General features: G+C 36.0%; 1 protein-coding gene across 3 annotated transcripts in view; it reads right to left on the reverse strand.

Annotated features, from left to right (window-relative positions):
• STK31 (serine/threonine kinase 31) overlaps positions 1–20852 on the reverse strand; it is a 76668-nt gene that overhangs the window by 34414 nt on the left and 21402 nt on the right. For all 3 annotated transcript variants that reach the window (XM_025929738.2, XM_025929739.2, XM_086694285.1), the window contains exons 9-14: positions 14695–14810; positions 12176–12335; positions 9253–9375; positions 4857–5036; positions 2691–2807; positions 1262–1381 (exon numbers count right to left, since the gene is read on the reverse strand). In XM_025929738.2, coding sequence (XP_025785523.1) covers positions 1262–1381; positions 2691–2807; positions 4857–5036; positions 9253–9375; positions 12176–12335; positions 14695–14810 — 816 coding nt within the window. The remainder of the gene's footprint in view (positions 1–1261; positions 1382–2690; positions 2808–4856; positions 5037–9252; positions 9376–12175; positions 12336–14694; positions 14811–20852) is intronic.

Raw genomic sequence — 20852 nt, forward strand, 5'->3', positions numbered from 1 at the left:
CTGTAAACTTGTATAGGCATAAAGATAACGTTTTTTTTTGTTTTGTCTCCATTATACTTAATTTATTTTTTTATTCTTGATTATTTATTCTACACAGACATTTAGAATAGAGCAAGGACTCATCAAGTTTAGTTGAATATTACATACCACCTCTAATTTAGTCCCACAGATGAAACCACACTAAGTTTAAACATAAGTAACATTACCACAAGTAACATTATCCATGTTCTGGATACCCATCACCAGGGAAATGTTAAACCCCAATGATACAGATTTAAACCTCAAAAGTATCATTCTAACTATAAGGTTTTTTGGTTTTGGTTTTGTTTTTTGATTTACCAAATGGGATCTTCACAGATCCTGACTCACAGATTTCTTTTTTGCTTTTAAAAATTTCAAGTTTTTATTTTAATTCTACTTAGTTAACACAGAGTTGTAATATTAGTTTCAGAAATAGAATTTAGTGATTTATCACTTACATAGAACACTCAGGGCTCATCACAGTAAGTGCTCTCCCAATACCCATCACCCATTTAGCGCATCACCCATCCACCTCCTCTCCAGCAATCCTCAATTTGCTCTCCATAGTTAAGAGTCTCTTATGGGTTTGTCTCCCTCTCTTCTTTTTTCCTCCTTTCCCCTACGTTCATCTGTTTTGTTTCTTAAATTCCACATGAGTGAAATCATATGGTATTTGTCTTTCTCTGACTTATTTCACTTAGCATAATACACTGTAGCTCCATCCACACATCCATGTCATTGCAAATGGCAAAATTTCATTATTTTTGATGACTAATATTCCATTGTGTGTCTATGCATATATACACCCCCCACATCTTTACCCAGCAATTGCACTACTAGGTATTTACACAAAGGATAGAAAAATAGGGATTCAAAGGGGCACATGTACCCTGATGTTTACAGTGGCATTATCAACAATAGGCAAATTATGGAAAGAACCCAAATGTCCAACAACTAATGAATTAATAAAGAAGATGTGGTAAAGGTTAGGTTTTAAAGAATACAAGGAAATCAAAGATTTATAACAATCAAAAAATTCAACATTTTTTATCAACTAAATTGTTGTTTCCACTGTAGCATGAATTTAATTACAAATCAGCTAACAATGGCTACACTGTTTTCCTAGCAATAATAAATAATTACCTACACACTGGATATTAAACTATTTGAAAAAAAACTTAAGTCCTAAAAAATTCAAAGCATCAATATATAAGACCAAAAAAATAAAGCATAATCCAACCTCAATACTGTCCTTGTACTTGGATTGTACTGTAGCGATAAGCCTTTCCTCTAAACGGATCTTTTGTAGTACTTGACTATATGTATTTAAAATGATCTCCTTGTCTACATCACCTTGCTCCTAAGTGAAATAAATCATACATATGGAATTAATGACAAAAGAGTATCCAAAATAATTTAAACCTACAATAACAATGAATAAACTTTAAAATGTTGCCTTTAAGAAATTTCTATTTCAAAGTATTTCTTAAACATGTATCTTTTTCTAAGCAAAAGAGAGACTGATGTCAAAGATGTTCATATAGGAAATTTTGCTCCCATTACACTATTATTCCTATAGCTTTCTAGAGTAGTATTAAAGGAAATCAGGGATACCACTCCATTAAATGTAGGAACTAAACAGAACTTCGACACTTTAAATTATTTTTAGAAATCATCTATTAAACACTTCTAAAATCAAGTCTGACAAAGAAGTAAGAACTTCCAGTTATGAAATAAATATGTCATGGAGATGAAAAGTACAGCACAGAAAACATAGTCAATAATACTGCAATAATGTTACAGAATAAACATACAGTGACTAAGCTTATCCTGGTGAGCACTGTGTGATGTACAGAATTGTCAAATTACTATGTTGTACACCTGAAACTAATATAATGCTATATATTAATCATACTTCAACAATAAAATAATAAAATAATAAAAGTAAAGTTTGACTAAACCTTCTAAATACAGACTATTTGAAAATAGGGAAATACAGTAACATAGATGTATTTTTTAACGCTAATCTGAATAAGGTTGCAAGAGGTAAAAAAGAAATAAGTAAAATGAACAACATAACCAATGAAACTTTTGTAAGCAGCCTGAAAAACTGGGAAGGAGTCCCAGTAAGCAATAATAACATAAGGAGTTATACTAATTTCTAACTTGGCACAGCAATAGAGAACATACACAGTACCTAAAGGAAGATACTAATCAGTCTTGTGTATATACTTCGAAAGCTCTCCCAGATTTTATTTCAATTTTTCACAAATTCTAAAGAGTCTTTCTCTTTGAGTATGATAAATCCAAGAATCAAATGACACAGAAAGCTGATACACTCAGACTAAGAAAAATTTTCCTAGAATTTTTCCTAGAATTAATTTCCTAGGAGTTTTCCTAGAATTAAACATTAGGCTTTATTTTTAATGTGAAAAGTCCTATTAAATGAAAATATTACTCTGTGGTAGAATAAGAGTTTGCATTGTTCTTGGACTAGAACTTGGATTAGAACTTGACAGGGTTAAAAAAAAAAAAGAAAAGAACTTGACAGTGTTACTATTTTAAATAGGTCTATAAGAAGAAACTAAGATCAGTCTTCATACTTTCTAAATAGCAAGAGAAACTGTATTGCTTCAAAGGAAGCAATAATAAAGACTAACATTACTCACAATCAGAGAGAGCTCCAGCTCTTTGCAGACACTTGACTCAGTCTTCTCTAGGATTTCATCAATAACACCAATTGTGTCTTCAGAAGTTAGTGGTTCTTCCACAGAGAGATCGAAAGCCTCATTTGCAAAAAATTAAAACATGAAATATCTCATTTAATTATTTCAATTAGTATTGTGTCCTTATACCTAGAACAGAGCATTAGCCTATGCACTGGGCAATGTGGTGGAAATAAGGATACACAAGAAAGATAAACTACCCTCACAAAACTTACACATCAAAGAAGAAAAGGTAAGGGGCACCAGGGTGGCTCAGTCAGTTAAGCATCTAACTCTTGATTTTGGGTCAGGTCATGATCTCACAGTTCGTGAGACTGAGCCCCCACGCTGGGCTGTGCAGACTGCTTGGGATTCTCTCTCTCCCTGTGTCTCTGCCCCTCCCCTGCTCACATGCACATTCTCACTCTCAAAATAAATAGACATTAAAAAAAAAAGTACACACATATCACACACTAAATACAGATTTTTTTTTAACATAATCTGTGGTTAAGAGACAGAAGAGGACAATACAGAGGAAAAGTATGAAAAAAAAACAAACAAACAGAAATAAGACCAAGATTTGGGGGGAGGGGGGAAAGTAAAAGCAGCAGTCTGACTAAAAGCTGGTAGGAATCTTGGGGTACCTGGGTGGCTCAGTCAGTTAAGTGACCAACTCTCAATTTCAGCTCAGGTCATGATCTTACAGTCCATCTCATGAGATGGAGCCCATCAGGCTCCATGCTGAGGGTGGAGCCTGCTTAAGATTCTCGCTTCCTCTGCCCCTCCCCCAACTGCATGTACACACACGCATGCACACACATGCTTTCACACTATCTAAAACAAAAAACAAAAAACTGGTAAGAACCTTAAGTGCTCAGGTGAAAAGTTAAAAGCTGATAAACAGTAAGCAGACAATGTCAGGCTTTTCAAATAAAAAAGGCCTTTAATTATACCTGCTATTTGGTGGTGACCTGCTAAGTATTTAGCAATCTGGAGATTAAAAATTAAAGATTAAACCCAGATGACTTCCATCTCATTAGGAAAACAAAGGTATTTTCTATCAAGAAATAGACTTTACTAAAATAAAGTGTTAAACAGAATAAAATCAAGGGCCCAAATTATAGAATATAAAGGTCATAACTAGTCACTTTGATTTCAGAGATTCAGATATGTGATTATGGAGATATGGATTTGGGATATGGAAATGAAAGGAAAGGGTAAGTGAGAGTTAACCTAAGCAGAGACACAATTCTGATCAATAATATAAGAAGATAAAGAAATAACTTAGTTATACTAATATATCTATTAAGAAGTGCCAAAAATGAAGAGTTCTGGAAGTAGCTGGAGATTAAAGACTTTTTTTTCCAAAACAAAGCTAGAAATGCATGTTTGTAAATCATTTACATAGATAAATGCCACCACGGATATCCCTGCCCTTGCTGAGAAGGTTGTAAAGCAGACAGAAGAACAGAAAAAACAGAGAATCAGTATCAAAATGTGGCTGAAATTTAACTAGGTTTCTGAGTTCATTATACAAAACCATATGCCCCCATAGCTTTTAGAAAATTACATGGTGTTTTTACAGTAATAAATAAGAACTAAAAAGAATGATACACAAAACACCTTTTCTAATATCTAGTATCAACTAAGACTAGTGTTCTTCACTTATTTCAGATATCTTTAAGATATTTAAGATCTCTAGAACGGAAAAGATTTAAACACTGCCAAACAATTCACATATTTTAAGCATGACTAGTCAGTCAACTAATGTTAAAACACGTCTTGCTAAAAAGGAAACTAAACGAAGAGAAAGCTCTACTACCCTCTAAAACACATGTATATACAGTTACACTACAGCTATAGAATATACACTACAACTTGTAATAAATTCCAATAATACTGTCTTATACCCACAACAGCTTACTGAAGCTGTTTTCATATATACTCCTAGAGAATAGAAATATGTAGGTCCCTCACTCCTTCACCCCAGCCCTGTTCTCCTCAATCCCTTTCCTCCTTTTTCCCTCAGAAAAGTAGTAAATTATATTTGAAAAATTATTCCTAAAAAGCCCACATTCCCTGGCTTATGCTGCAACACCAACACCACCACTGGGCAGGAGCTCTTATTACCTTCACAGTGTTCTGGAACCATCCCACAAGACGTTGTAGAGAAACCTCTGTTTCACTTCTAACACTGGTGAACTCCTCTCTTTTACCACACTTCCAGTCATAAAATTTCTTAAGTATTTCTTCAGAGTTCACCCCTTCTTTGGCCTTTCCATATACTGCCTCTAAAGAGGTTGACAAATCCTACAGAAAGATATTTCTGTTTATTAAAGTTTAGTAACTTCATATTAGGATTCAAACACTATATTATAATCTATGAGACATAAAAGTAGTATGTTGAATCCCTATCCTTGAGAATCTTATAAATAAAACTTAGAAAAGTTAGGTATGAAAGCATAAAACTATGTAGAAGGTGATTTACTTGGACTATAATAGTGTAAGTTAGACAATTCTATTAAGGAAGACACTGAACATATACATGTACTTAAAAAGCATTTTTAAAAGAACTAGATGAGACCTTAGAGCCTAGTTGCTCTCTCTAGGAATCAAACTCTAAAAATGTTGCTGAGGGGCACATGGGTGACTCAGTTAGTTGAGCATCCAACTCTTGATGTCGGCTCAGGTCATGATCTCAGGATCATGAGACTGAGTCCCACATTGGGCTCCATGCTCAGTGTGGAGCCTGCTTGGGATTTTCTCTCTCTCTCCCTCTGCCCCTTTCCCCACTCATGCTCTGTCTCTTTCTCTCTCTCTCAATTTTTTTAAAAAAAATTTTTTTTTAATTATAAATGTCACTGAAGCAAGAGGAAAACTTAAAAGGTCCCAGAAATTTTTATCACAAAACTCTTAAGAAACCTTTGGAAAGACAGAAGACAGTTGGTGCTTAGCAAATAATGAATATAATCACTGCCAAGTGGGGAAAAGTCTGCACTGCAACAGAAAATAGCATGTAGGAAAAGAAAACCTTCTTCATATGCCCTTCTCTCTCACACCGGAAAGCAGAAGTACAAAGCAAGAAGCAATGGGTTTATACAAGTACAGTATAGGAACCTAGATGAGGCAAAAACTGATAACCAGTACAGAAAAGTTGCCCACTCCTAAACACTTTTCTTCTCTTTTCCCATGAATACCTGGTAGCATTTACACCCAAGGGTAGTAGCCCTGGAAAACAGTAGTTAGTGGCTGAGGCAGAGGGACTGGGAGGTCCACTGAACAGCAAGATCCTCTACAAGAAAAGCCAACAGGAAGTATCTGAACCCAGATTGTAACCCTAGAAGCTCTGACAAACTATCCCATCCTATTCCCTAAACCACCCGAAGTCTTTTAAGTTATGGTCCAAACTTTCACCCCTTCCTAGGACCCCTCTACCACCCTATCCCATACCTACAAAACAGCACAAAACTAAGACAGCTTATAGTTTTCAAAGGGAATATAAGATCTTTGAAGGGAGGTTCAGAGGAGGGTGAAATGTGTGAATAAAACAAGAACTCTGAAAGAAATATAACAAATTAAGTCATCTTATAAAAAGGAAAGTCACGAACTCAAAACAAGCATAACAAATACTCTCAACAAAAAGAAATATTGAAAATACAAAGCGAAACCAATTATTTACAAACAAAAACCAACTGAAGTTAAGAATAAAAAAATAATCTTTGAAATAAATAACATAATGGGTTGGCTAAGCTGCAAAAAGGATACAGCTCGAGAACCAATTAATGACCTAGATGGTTAAGTCAAGGATTCCTCAGATACCTCCAAAAAGACACAGAAAAGGATAAAAAAAAAAAAAACAAAAAAAAAAAAACAGAAAAAAAAGGATTAACAATTAAAATATGTAGAGAACATTCTGTTAGATCTCCATTTAACAGAAGTCTCAGAATGAGAAAAAGTAAATGGGGGGAAAGGAGGAATAGTTATCAAATATTTATCAAATATTTCCTAGAGTTAAAGAAAGATATAAAACCTCAGACTAAACTGACTCAGATTAAATCTAAACTTAAATATGTTTAGTGCAATTTAAGGAACAAAGTCAAGGGCAAATGTTAAAGTTTCCAGTGAGGGAAAAGGTCACAGAACAAAAGGCAGACTGATAGCAACAACAATGGAAATAAGAAAACAACGGATTACTGTTGTCAAAAGCTTGAAGGAAAAATGGGCTTTGGACCTAATATTTTATAGCCAACTATACAAATGTTTAAAGTGCTTAAATGTAAGCAATTATTTTAGTGTTTAAATAAGATATCCTCAGACATTTAATACCTCACAAAAATCAACCACACAAAGACATCTTTGAAAGCACTCTTAGAGAAAATACTTTCATACACAGAGAAAAATCAAAAGATACCAACAATTTATAAAACAAGAATGAGGCGATAACTCTGAAGTTTTTTATCTGAGTTATCCTATACAATACCCCTAACACTCTGTGCCTAAAATCCTAAACAACTGTGGTTGTTCGGTTACCCGATCTGGGAAAGGGAAATTCAGAGGAGGAAGACACACCACAGGCAAGTGAGAATGTTCTAAGATATAGGGGGAGAAGGTAGAAAAGGAGGGAAAAAAAAGAATCCATGATAAAAATACAAAATAATTACAGAAATAAGTTCTATTAAAACAGTAATTACAAATACATAAATCAAGTTACCCATCAAAAGATAATTTTATACATTAGATTCTTTTAAAAAATGATCCATTAGTTGGGGCACCTACGTGGCTTAGTCAGTTAAGCCTCCGACCTTTGATTTCAGCTCAGGTCATGACACAGCTCATGAGTTTGAGCCCCACATCAGGCTCTGCACTAACAGTGTGCAGCCTGCTTGGGATTCTCTCCCTCTCCCTCTTTCTCTGCCCCTCCCCGGCTCAAGCGCGCTCTCTCTCTCTCTCTCTCTCTCTCTCTCTCTCTCTCTCAAAATCAGTAAACTTAAAAAAAAAAAAAAAAAAGAGCCATTAGCATGTTGTCTAAGAAAGACATTTAACTTAAAACAAAGGATGGGAAAAAGGAAAGATCTACAAAGCAATTATTAACCAAAAAAACAGGTGGAATAGGAATTTTTAAAGGAAACAATATTTTAACACCACAAGGGAAAAACAAAGTTATATAGTGGTTAAAAAGAAAACCAAGTTTGGGGTGCCTGGGTGGCTCAGTCGGTTAAGCGTCCGACTTCGGCTCAGGTCATGATCTCACGGTCCGTGGGTTTGAGCCCCGCGTCGGGCTCTGTGCTGACAGCTCAGAGCCTGGAGCCCGTTTCAGATTCTGTGTCTCCCTCTCTCTCTGCCCCTCCCCTGTTCATGCTCTGTCTCTCTGTCTCAAAAATAAATAAACGTTAAAAAAAAAAAAAAAAGGGGGCGCCTGGGTGGCGCAGTCGGTTAAGCGTCCGACTTCAGCCAGGTCACGATCTCGCGGTCCGTGAGTTCGAGCCCCGCGTCAGGCTCTGGGCTGATGGCTCGGAGCCTGGAGCCTGTTTCCCTCTCTCTCTGCCCCTCCCCCGTTCATGCTCTGTCTCTCTCTGTCCCAAAGATAAATAAAAAACGTTGAAAAAAAAAATTTTTTTTTAAAAAATAAAAATAAATAAAAAAAAAAATTTTTAAAAATAAAAAAAAAAAAAAAGAAAACCCAAGTTTAAGGGCATCTGGGTGGCTCAGTTGGCTAAGCATTTGAGTCTGGCTCAGGTCACAATCTCATGGTTCGTGGGTTTGAGCCCAGTGTCAGGCTCTGTGCTGACAGCTTGGAGCCTGGAGCTTGCTTCAGATTCTGTGTCTCCCTCTCTCTCTCTGCCTCTCTCTCTCTGTCTCTCTCAAAAACCAATAAGCATTAAAAAAAATTTTTTTAATAAATAAATAAACATCCTGGAGTTAAATGAAGAAATGCTGAGGACTTTCAGAGAAAAATTTTAAACATCATTAAAGGAGACAATAAAAAAAAAAAGATCTGAATAAGTGAGGAGAAAAAATAAGACAGTAGAATGATAATACTGTCATGCCCGTTCACTCCAAATTAAAGTCATTGCTACGATGGAGGGAAAGGGCTGAAGACAAAGTTCCATAACATCCTATAGCTATTATACTCTAGCTCCTAATCCTGGATCTTAAAAGCCCTAAAACTCAAGGATCAGGACTCTTGTAACTCTTGACGTGACCCTACCAGATTTTCTGCTAAAAACAGGGATTCACATGCCTGCTACTGCTTCTGTCTCTATGAGCTTTCCCAGTGAATGCTGCTCTAGCAAGCATGATGTGTCTGACCATTTTACCTTATTTGCAAGATAGACACACGCACATATATATAAATATTAAATAGATAAATGTAAAATTTTAATTCTATTAAAAAAATCAGAATTCATCAAAGAAGACAAGAGAAAATTTAGCAGCCATCAGTACTATCTGAGGTCTCTCGGCTCATTTCACCTCTCAAATGATAAATGTATTTTAATGTATACATAATATATTTTTGAATTCTAACCTGCAATGTTTTCAAGCGTTTATTAAGAGGTAACTCATCTACTTCCAGAATAAAAACTTCTACTGCCATGTTCAGCTTCTGTTGCACTTCATTTCTTTTGGCAATCAAAATACTCACTTCATTCTGGAAAAAGAAAACAAAGAATAACTGTCATTAATACATCAGGTTTTTTTTTTTTTACATACTGACCTATATTAAAAAAAAATGATCTTTTAAAGTGAATAAAATTTAACATTATAGGAGCGCCTGGATGGCTCAGTCGATTAAGCATCTCACTCTTGGTTTTGGCTCAGATCATGATCTCACAGCTTCATGAGTTCAAACCCCAGGTTGCACTCTGCACTGACAATGCAGAGCCTGCTTGGGATTCTGTCTCCCTCTCTCTCTGCCCATCCTTACTTGCACTGTCTCTGTCTCTCTCAAAATAAATTAATTTTAAAAAATTTAACATTACATTCTTCAAACACAGTAGCCTTTAAGACAAATCTCTCAAAAACAAACAAAAAAAGACAAATATATCTCTCCTGAGATCGCCAAACTCACAGAGTTCTTTCCCTTAATTAGAAATAAGATATTTAACAATCCTAATTTTTCCTGTTATTTGTGCAACAATGAAATTTTTGTTTTCCTTAAGAAAATTATACAAGTTCTATTATTAATTACATACTACCTCCCTCCTACTCCCATTCCACCCTCAATTCCTTCATCTACTTATCCTTCAAGATTCAGTTAATCTCCACCACAGTAAAACCTCCAATTTGCCTAGGTATATAGAGATATCCAAGAACCCCATACATGATTTCTATTACAGTACTTATCAAACTATATTGAAACTATTTGTATATCTATCCCATACCCAAGAAGGATAGAGAAGATCATGTCTTAAACAAATCTGTATCTTTGCTACTTGTAACAATATCTGGCATGAACACTTAAAAGCTTTAGTTTTAGGGGTGCCTGGGTGATTTGGTCAGTTAAGCATCTGACTTTGGCTCAGGTCATGATCTCATGGTTCATGGGTTCAAACCCCATATTGGTCTCTGTGCTGACAGCTCAGAACCTGGAGCCTGCTTCAGATCTGTGTCTCCCTCTCTCTCTGCCCCTCCCCCACTCGTGCTGTGTTCTCTTTCTCTCTCTCAAAAATAAATAAACATTAAAAAAAATTTTAAAGCTTGAATTTTAGAATATTTTTTGTGTCCACCCAATCAGACCATTTTATAGCTTTATAGACTAAAGAAAAGAATCTCTTCATCAAAAATACAAATACATAAATGAAAATAACAATACTAAGACCCAAATTAAGTTCAATAAGGGAAATAAAATGGCAACTTTGAGTGGCAGTTATGACTGTATTTATCCAATAATCCACTCTTCGGCCTATCAAATGAGCTTTAGGGCAATGAAGCCTAAAAGTAAGTCCTGAAAATATTAGCAATAAGTACAAACAAATATCACTTTTAAAAAAAAAATCACATTTGTTCTACTAAAATACTAAGTCCTGGAGCTACATTAAGCCCTCTTCCTTTCTGTCTTGAATCACTGTCCTATGCTCAAACCAGAAAAACAAAAGTTAAAAAACAGTTATTCATCTTATTACATGAAAATACATTATGAAATATTTTAATATTGATGGTACAGTTTAAATGGGGAGAGAATAAATATACTCTGCAGTCAGACATACCTGGGTTGAAATTCCATATTAACACTTAGAGCTAAGTAATCTTCAGCAATTTCCTTAAGCTACGTGGGCCTCAATTTCCTCATTTATAAATAAGAGCAAAAATGTCCTTTCAAAAGTAAGTGTAAGAAAAAGTTTATAAAGTACCTATTAACATTACCTGTGTTTCACAGAGATTCAAAACTTCTTGCTTCTGTCACTTTTTTTTCTTCTATCATCAGAATTAATCAGTTAGGGTCAAATATGTAAAATGACACAAATATAATCGCTTCTCCAAATTAAACATCCCCGACATTTCCAAAGGCCTAGTAATTCTGTTCACTTCTCAACTGAGAGCCAGCTAGGTTGCCAACTGGGCAGCCCAGGTATGAACTGGGAAGACGACTTTCAGAGTACAATCCCCAGAGGCAGAAATCACCAATACTTACAACAGGGCAACTCCAAACACAAGTATAGAGCTTACAGGTACTTTGGAAAGCTATGACTGTGGTGAATTATCTTTACATGAAAAACAAGGGGTTCTGTTCAGCTCAATATGATAAACTAAAGAAAACTGTGAGAGGAAATAAATATACTTGTACCTATGCTAATAGAGAATTCATAGGAAATAATCCATTCTCCATACCCCTCCCCTACCCACAAATAATCACCTCTAAACAAGGGGTGCTTTAATAGCATTTAATAGTAAGGCAGAGTTGAATACTGAAGCTTAAAACACACCAATCAGACCCAAAAACAAGATACATTAGCAAGTGTCAAAGTCACCCTGGCTTACAAGCTTCACTCTCCTCAAAAGCCACCATCTTTTATAGGCATAGCTTCCAAGATCCCTCAAGGATGGTATGCCCAGTTGCAAAAGCCTCCACCAATTCTTTGTACTTTATAGCTCCTCAAGTCCAGATATAAATTACCAACTAGGAAGTTTTATTTATCTAAACTAGTAACATGACTGAATTATCATTTTATCAAATTACCAAGGGAACAGAAAGAGAATTATCCAAAGGTCAAATTCTCATGCAAAAGGGGAAAAGATTTTGTTGACGCTTTATCCGCAGTCACCATTATCTATCCTACTTTTTTTAATAAGGCAATAAAAGATATCAAATTATTAACATGAAGATGCTATAAAAATTAAAGATTTCATACAAAATAGCACTACAGTATCTACAATCCTTCTTCTTTTTCAAAAGATATCTCCTTATGTTCAACAAATAAAACCATAACAGAAAAAAATTCTTGACCTACCACATTTTCACAAATTTGTATGTTCTCCTGAGCAAGACTGTATTCTGCCCAAATTCTCTCTAATTCAGTCAAAGAAGCTGGGTTAGTAAAGCACTCTTCCTCTAACACTTGCAAAGCATCTGAAAGGTCATTTCCAAAACGAACATTGATGTTGACACGTCTATTCAAAAACAAAAGTAAAAAGGAAAAGATCAAAACATTTTTAAGTTCGGGACACCTGGGCGGCTCAATCAGTTAAGCATCTGACTTCAGGTCAGGTCATGATCTCGCCATTGGTTGAGTTCGAGCCCCAGATGAGGCTCCAAGCCTAGAGTCTGCTTCAGATTCTGTGTCTCCCTCTTTCTCCTCCCCTCCCCTGCTCATGCTCTCTCTCTCAAAAATAAACATTTAAAAAAAAAAATTTTTTAATGGATGTGGGAAGAAGTTACACTTAAATAATAATGGTCTAAAGTAACTACGTACAACATTAACATGAAGAGGTACTTTTTAAAACCTTACGTAAAATCACAAATAATTGGTATAACTTACAATTAAACATACATTTGATTGAGGGGCATGTGGGTAGTTCAGTCAGTTAAGCATATGACTCTTGATTCTGGCTCAGGTCATGACATCACTGTTCAGTTCATGAGATCAAGCCCCACATCAGGCTCTGTGCTGACAGCGTGGAGCCTGCTTGGGATTCTCTCTCTCTCTCCCTCTCTCTCCCCCCCTCCTCTGTTCACACGCATGTGCTCTCTCTCTCAAAATAAACAAACATTAAAAACTTAAAAATATTTGATTGAGAAAAAGAGCAAATAAAACTTGTTAAAAAACCTTTACATAAAGGACAACTTTGGAAGTCTGCAGAACTTTAAATGATATCAAACAGACCTTAAATTTTGGTCTACAATTAGATTTCTGAATACTTCCTTAAAAATGTTAGACTTGGCCAATCTTGCTTACCAAGACTACAGCCACATAGTCCTTGTACCTTAATAAGCAGATCAGCATTTGTGGAATTGAAAAAAGAAAAAACAAAAAAACATTTGGAGAAGCAGGCCAGTTAGCAAAACCAATGAGGACCATCCATATTCTTTTCTCTAGTTTCTAACTAGACTGCCACCATTCTAACAGCACATTATTTCCTCAAAGATGGATTAAAATTATTGGGTTATTTTGGTCCTAAGTCTAACTCACAGCTGTGCCAGTGTAGCCACTTAATTTTTGGTAGTGCATCAAAAGTTGATTAGGTTCTAGAAGGACAAAATTACTCAAACTACCTAAAGGCTTATAAACCAGATGACAACTGATGGATTTATACTGGAGTATATAAATTTCTACTGGACAAAACACCAACACACAGTATTAATTCAGGTCACCAACTTCTTAGTGTTTGAAAGTACATGAGAAAATGAATTACTGATTTAAGTTCTTTGTGTAGATTGGAAAGGGAACTAAGTTGTCTTGAGAACTATTTTTTCCACATTCCAGAACAGGGTGACAAATTATCACTAACCAACAATAAAGCTATTCTCTATTAATATAAAATACCTACATAAATCATATATGGAGTCTAAGAAAAGCCAAATAAACTGTGTACAAGACTTGCTTACCAATTTCTTCTTCTTCTGACTCTAGTAAGACTACTTTTCTGACTGTATGAAAACCACTTTTTTCTTTCTTTAGATAGAGTACTATTAAGTATTTAAATTACCGAAATCTATAGGGTACCTGGGTGGCTCAGTCAGTTAAGTGCCCAACTTCAGCTTGGGTCATGATCTCACAGTCCATGAGTTCAAGCCCCACATCAGGCTCTGAGCTGTCAGCACCTGGTGAGTCTGGAGCCTGGTTCAGATTCTATGTTTCCCTCTCTCTGTGCCCCGCCCCCACTTGCAGTCTCTCTCTCTCTCTCTCTCTCTCTCTCTCTCTCTCTCTCAAATAAATAAAACATTAAAAAATAAAATGAAATAAATTACTGAAATCTTTAGTTTCAGTATAAGCCTGAAAATAACACTAAGAACTCCAACTGGACTTAGTAGTTTCCCATCAAACTACCACTTAGAACTTGTGTTAATTTTTACATTTCACTCTCATAGATGACTTTAGAATATAACTCCATGTGGGGGCGCCAAGGTGGCTCAGTTGGTTAAGGTCTGACTTTGGCTCAGGTCATGATCTCATGGTTGGTGATTTTGAGATCAGCGTCGAACTCTGTGCTCACAGCTCCAAGCCTGGAGCCTCCTTCGGATTCTCTCTGGCTCTCTCTGCCCCTTCCCTGCTCGTGCTCGGTCTCTCTCTCTCTCCCTCTCAAAAAATATATAATAAACATTCAAAAAAATTTTTTTTTAAGAATATAACTACATGTAATGACAAAGGAATGCTGACAAAAATACTATAAAATTTATCTCAGGAGTTTTAGTTTTTCTCTTTGAGGCATAAAAATATAAAGTCTCAAAGCAAAAATGGTGTGCATACAATTTAAATAAAGTACTAACAAATTAGCAATTATTTTAAATTGTCCTTCTTAAAAAACCTACCTAATTTCTTTCAGTATTTCAACCTTAGCTGCCAGATTTTTCATTCTGGTACCTACACGAGTCTTCAGAGTGCTTTCTAAATGTTTAGTCAAATCCATGGTAGTTGCTTTCTCTTGCTGCAACAAAAAATAAGCACATCTTAGTGAGTCTCAAACAGGAAACTGTATTTCTACTGTCACTTACATGATTTTAAGGCATAACTAAAATTTTAAAGGTTAAAAAATTTGGGGGCACCTGGCTGGCTCAGTCAGTGGAGCATGCAACTCTTCATCTTGGGGTCATGGGTTTGAGCCCCACTTTGGGCACTGAAATTACTTTAAAAAAATTTTTTTAATGGTAAGCCAGAGGACAACTGACTTCCCTATAAATTGGGATCTGAAAAAGATAATATATTCCAGGCTTCTGCCTTCACACAGATTAGGGACTCATTCATTGAGTCAGATTAGGATTCATCCTAATAAGCCAAACAGAAACAAATTTCATATAATACATGTCTTAATACTTAAATTTTAAAAAGATAAGTAAAAGATCCCCATAGAAACCCAATGATTCTCAATGACAATTTATTTTATGACAAAGTCTTATATCATTCTACATTACAAAAGAATCAAAAACATTATTTACTTGACCCAAACTAGATTAAACTCCCTGATTCTGAGTGGTATCTCAAATACATGTCTACCATAATCATCCAAAATAACATACAGAGCAATAATATAAAGATCTGGCAGTTTTATTCCAGTTATACTACAAACCAGATATTATACGGTTAAACATAGAAATACTACTCAGTATTTGAACAACATGCTCTTCAGTTAAATAAAAAGAGAGAGGGGGCGCCTGGGTGGCTCTGTCAGTAAAGCGACCAACTTCAGCTCAGGCCATGATCTCACAGCTTGTGGGTTCAAGCCCCACGTCGAGCTCTGTACTGACAGCTCAGAGCCAGGAGCCTGCTTCAAATTCTGTGTCTCCCTCTCTCTCTGCCCCTCCCCTACTCACAGTGTCTCTCTCCCTCAAGAATAAAATAAAACATTTAAAAAACTGAAGAAAAAAAAAGAGAGAGAGAACCAGCATATACTGAATGTTTATTACTAATATGCTACACTCAGGTATGCTCATGCCCTTCTGCTCTCATTTGTTGAGCAGGAGACCATGAAGACTCAGTTATGTTTGTTCTTAACTCTTTTACAACTACTGGAATTGTTCTTATAATTACTCCAAAATTGCATAAACATAAGAAATAGAAGTGGGAAAATAAAAAGTTGTTAAATCTTTGAAAAAGTGCTTACTGATTTACAAAGACTACATTAAAACAAATGTTTAACACAAGCTGCTAATGAATTATATGTGGAAGAGAACTATAAAATATGAGGGAAAGAATCATTTAGATCTAAAAAAACTGTGAAATTAAACTCAAATATCTTGAATTTATTATTAATCCACTTATAAAAAATAGAACTCAGATAAAAACAGTATGGTTTTAAGACAAAGAACAAGTAAGACAAACAGAAAATATGTCAAATTTAAACCCAACCACATCAATAATCACATTAAATGAAAATTAGCTAAACATTCCAATTAAAAGATAGGAGATTATCAATCTGGATAAAAAAGCTTACATTCCACTATATGCTAAGACACACTAATCAGACACAAAAAGATAAAAATTAAAGGATGGAAAAGATATACCATGCAAACATGGCTATATTAATATCAGGCAATGTGGACTTTAACACAGGAAACATTCCCAGGGATACTGCATAAAGAAGAGTCAATTCATCAGGAGGACACAGTAATCCTAAATGTGTATGCAATTAATAACAAAGTTTCAAATTCACACAGTAAAACTTAACAAAAAAGGAGAAAACAGACAAAACCACAATAATATTTGGAGATTTCAACACTCCTCCCTGGATATGGATCAGACAAATAGACAGAAAATCAGTCAGGATACAAAAGACTTCAACAACACTATCAACTGATTCGAACTACCTAACATTTATAAAACACTCTACCCAACAACTATAGAATACACACAACTTTTTAAAGTACAAGGAGCATTTCCAAAGACAAACCATATGCTGGGTAATAAAGCAAATACAATAAATTTTAAAGAACTGAAATCATAGAGTTTGCTCTCTGATACCAAAAAATTAACTATTTCCCCCAAATTAATTGGGGGGAAATCTCCAAATATGTTAAAATTAGGCAACATAATTCATAATTCAAAAAAATCACAAAATAATTTTAAAAACATGTTTAGGGGAACCTGGGTGGCTCAGTTGGTTGAGTGTCAAACTTGAGCTCACGTCATGATCTTACAGCTTGTGAGTTCAAACACTGGGTCAGGCTCTGTGCTGACAGTTCAGACTATGGAGCCTGCTTTGGATTCTGTGTCTCCCTCTCTCTCTGCCCCTCCCCTGCTCAGACACTGTCTCTCTGTCTCTCAAATAAATAAACATTAAAAAAAAATTTTTTTAATCACACAGCTAGTAAAATAAATTAAATAAATTAAAAAATAAAAATGTTTAATTAATAAAAAACAAAATATCAAAATCTGTGGGCTACAAATAAAGTGATGATTAAAAGGAAGTATCTTTCGGGGCACCTGGGTGGCTCAGTCAATTAAATGTCCGACTTTGGTTCAGGTCATGATCTCGCTCAGGTCGTGATCTCGCAGTTCACAAGTTCAAGCCCAGCATCAGACTCTGTGCTGACAGCTCAGAGCCTGGAGCCTGCTTCGGATTCTGTGTCTCCCTCTCTCTCTGTTCCTCCCCTACTGAACAAAAGATTTTAAAAAATGATATCAATTTCCATCTAAAGAAACTAGAGGGGCAAATTAAAGAGGAAGAAAGGCAATCATAAAGCAAAGAAATCAATACAAAAAAAACAATAAATTAAAAAACCAAGAGATCTAGGATGCCTGGGTAGCTCAGTCAGTTAAGTGTCCAACTTCAGCTCAGGTCATGATCTCGTCGTTCATGGGTTCAAGCCCCACATAGAACTCTGTACTGACAGCTCAGAGCCTGGAGCCTGCTTCAGATTCTATGTCTCCCTCTCTCTGTCTGCCCCTACTTCTGCTTGCACTGTCTCTCTCTCAAAAATAAAAATAAACATTAAAAAATGTTTTTAACCAAGAGATCCAAAAATCAGTTCTTTGAAAACATTAAAAACTTCACATTTCTGGTCCAGCATGTAAAAAGCCTAGAAATCACCACACCATCTTAACAAGTAAAAAAACTAAATAAACTGAAACAGCAACAAGTCTTGAAACTTTACATGAGGTGAGGTCACAGGGCAAAACTGCTACCCCCAAAACTAGAGAGACAGGCAAATAAAAGCCATCCACAACTTAACTAGAGCAGAAACTTCTGAGGGAAGCAGTCTGGTATAGGTACACCTCAACTTTAACTGACAAATGCTGAAGGCTCAAGGTGAACAACTTGGAGTTAGAAACTCCAGGCAGACTGTCATCAGGATGTCCATCTGTTTTGTGAATCTCTACCAGGTTCTCATAATATAAATATAAAAAAGTCCCCTCAAGCTCCCAGGGAAAGGGGAAAAGGAACCATTTTGAAATATGCCAGAGTATTCTATTCTTAACAAGATCTGCCCTCATGGAAACTATTTAAACCAAGCCTAACTTGCTGGGGTTTTATCAGAGACTAACCTGAGGGAAGGAAAATACCCAACTCTAGCCCACTCTAGCCACCCTGTCCTACCTAAAAGGGGTGGGCGGTGGGGGGAAGCTTGTGTGAAATTCAAAGTCCAGAGACAGAGGACTCTAAAATGCTCCTTCCTCCCCCACACCTTATCACCACATTACTAAAGGCTTGATTACAGCAAATCCCTTTACCCAGGACATTATGCCCAACTACCAATACAAAATTACAATATATAGTAAAAGACAAAAAAACACAGTTGGAAAAAATAAAGCAAGAATCAGAATCAGACTCAGACATGGCATGGGTAGATACTCAAACTGTCAGGCCAGAAATTTTAAACATAGTATTATTAATATGCTATGGGCTCTAACACATAAAGTAGACAGCATGCAAGAACAGACAGCCACTATAAACAGAGAGATGGAAATTCTAAGAAACATACAAAAAGAAATGCTAGAGATCAAAAACACTATAGCAGAAATGAACCATTTTGATGCACTTATCAGTAGACTGGACACGGCTGAGGAAAGAATCTTTGTAATGCAAAATATGTGAATTCATATGTCCACAAAAAGAGGTGTACAAAAGTAAGTACACAGTGGTTTCATTCATAACAACTAAAACCAGAAACAAACAACCTAAATACAAACTGTGGTATATTGCTACAATGGAATACTACTCTGCAATAAAAAATGAACAAACTTCTAATACACACGACATAGATAAATCTCACAAACAATATGCTGAGTTAATGAAACCAGACACAACAGAGTATGTATCAGAAGATTCCATTTATATAAAGTACAAGACTAAAACTAAACTATGGTGATATAAATCAGAATAGTGGTTGCCTTGGGTAGGAGGAAGAGAACAGACTATAAGCAGGCACCAAGGAACTTTATGAAGTTGAACTAAACATTTTTAATGTTGAGTAGGTAAAGTAAATGGCCTTTAATCCATTTACAGTCTTCATGGAAAAGGACAGAGGAACACACTCAGAGAAAAGAAATAAAAGGCAGGTGATTAATCTCCTTGTCAATTAGACTTCTAAAGAAAACAGACTATTTTCTAAGAGGAAGAGTTCTTATCTCTGAAATGCCCTTAGGAGGATGTCCCTAGATAAATGAATAGTATTTATAATAGTTAGAACCCAAGATTTATGGATTTATGAGGCAGAGCTCCCTATGGATATGGGTTTATGGATTTAACGGCTGAAAATTCAGTTCAGTTACCAATCCTGACCATTGATTTATTGAGCGTAACGAAACCCTGATTAAAACAATAAACAAACAAAAAAAAATCCAGGGATGCCTGGTGGCTCACTCAGTTGGTTAAGCGTCTGACTCTTGGTTTCAGCTCAGGTCACAATCTCACGGTTCATGGGATCAAGCCCCACTCTGTTCAGAATCCCAAGGATTCTCTTTCCCACTCTCTCTCTGCCCCTCTCCCCTCAATAAATAAACTTTAAAATAATAATAATTAGATTTTAGGGAACTTCCAGATTAGTGAACAAACCAACATACTGGGAGAGTGGCAAGCTAAAATAAAATACCCTTGCTCCCCTACCCCACCTCCACCCTCATCATAACATCCTCAGTGCATCTCTTCCTTTTATTTGGTTGTTCCTGCATTATATTCTTTATAATAAAACTGTAATCATAAGTATAGCACCTTCCTGAATTCTGGGAGTTGTTTCAGTGAATTATTGAACAAAGAGAGTAGGGATCATAGGAACCCTCAATTTATAGGCAGAAGTGGGGTAGCTGGGGGACATGATTATGGCTGGTATCTGAAACAGAAGTCTTATGGGACTGAGTCCTTAACTTGTGGGTCTGTGCCAACTCCTGGTATTTAGTGTCACAAATGAAATGCAGGACATCCAGGTGGTGATATGAACTGTAGAAACAGTGTTGGAATAGTACATTTAGTGTACATTTATTCTAATGTACATTAGAAAAAATGTACACATTTTTTTTTTCAACGTTTATTTATTTTTGGGACAGAGAGAGACAGAGCATGAACGGGGGAGGGGCAGAGAGAGAGGGAGACACAGAATCGGAAACAGGCTCCAGGCTCTGAGCCATCAGCCCAGAGCCTGACGCGGGGCTCGAACTCACGGACCGCGAGATCGTGACCTGGCTGAAGTCGGACGCTTAACCGACTGCGCCACCCAGGCGCCCCAAAATGTACACATTTAAAAAATACACAGTATTCTTAGGGGAAAAAATGCCCCGAATCTAAGCAAACCTTGAGACCTAACTACCATAAAAGGAAATAGATGGAGATAAAGGAGCCTCTTAAGCAACGCAAGGATGCAGATTAAGCAATTTAAAGAGACTTATCATCCAAAATGCAAAGCATAGGCCTGACTGAGATCCTGAGTGGAAGAAACTAAAGAGCATTCATAGAAATCCAAGAAATCTGAACACTGGATATTAAAAGATATTACAGAATGACGGTTAATTTGTAAGTGTGAACAGTATAATGGTTGTC

This window comes from Puma concolor, chromosome A2 (assembly GCF_028749965.1).
Source record: "Puma concolor isolate L17-30 chromosome A2, mPumCon1.1.hap2, whole genome shotgun sequence".
NCBI lineage: Eukaryota > Metazoa > Chordata > Mammalia > Carnivora > Felidae > Puma > Puma concolor.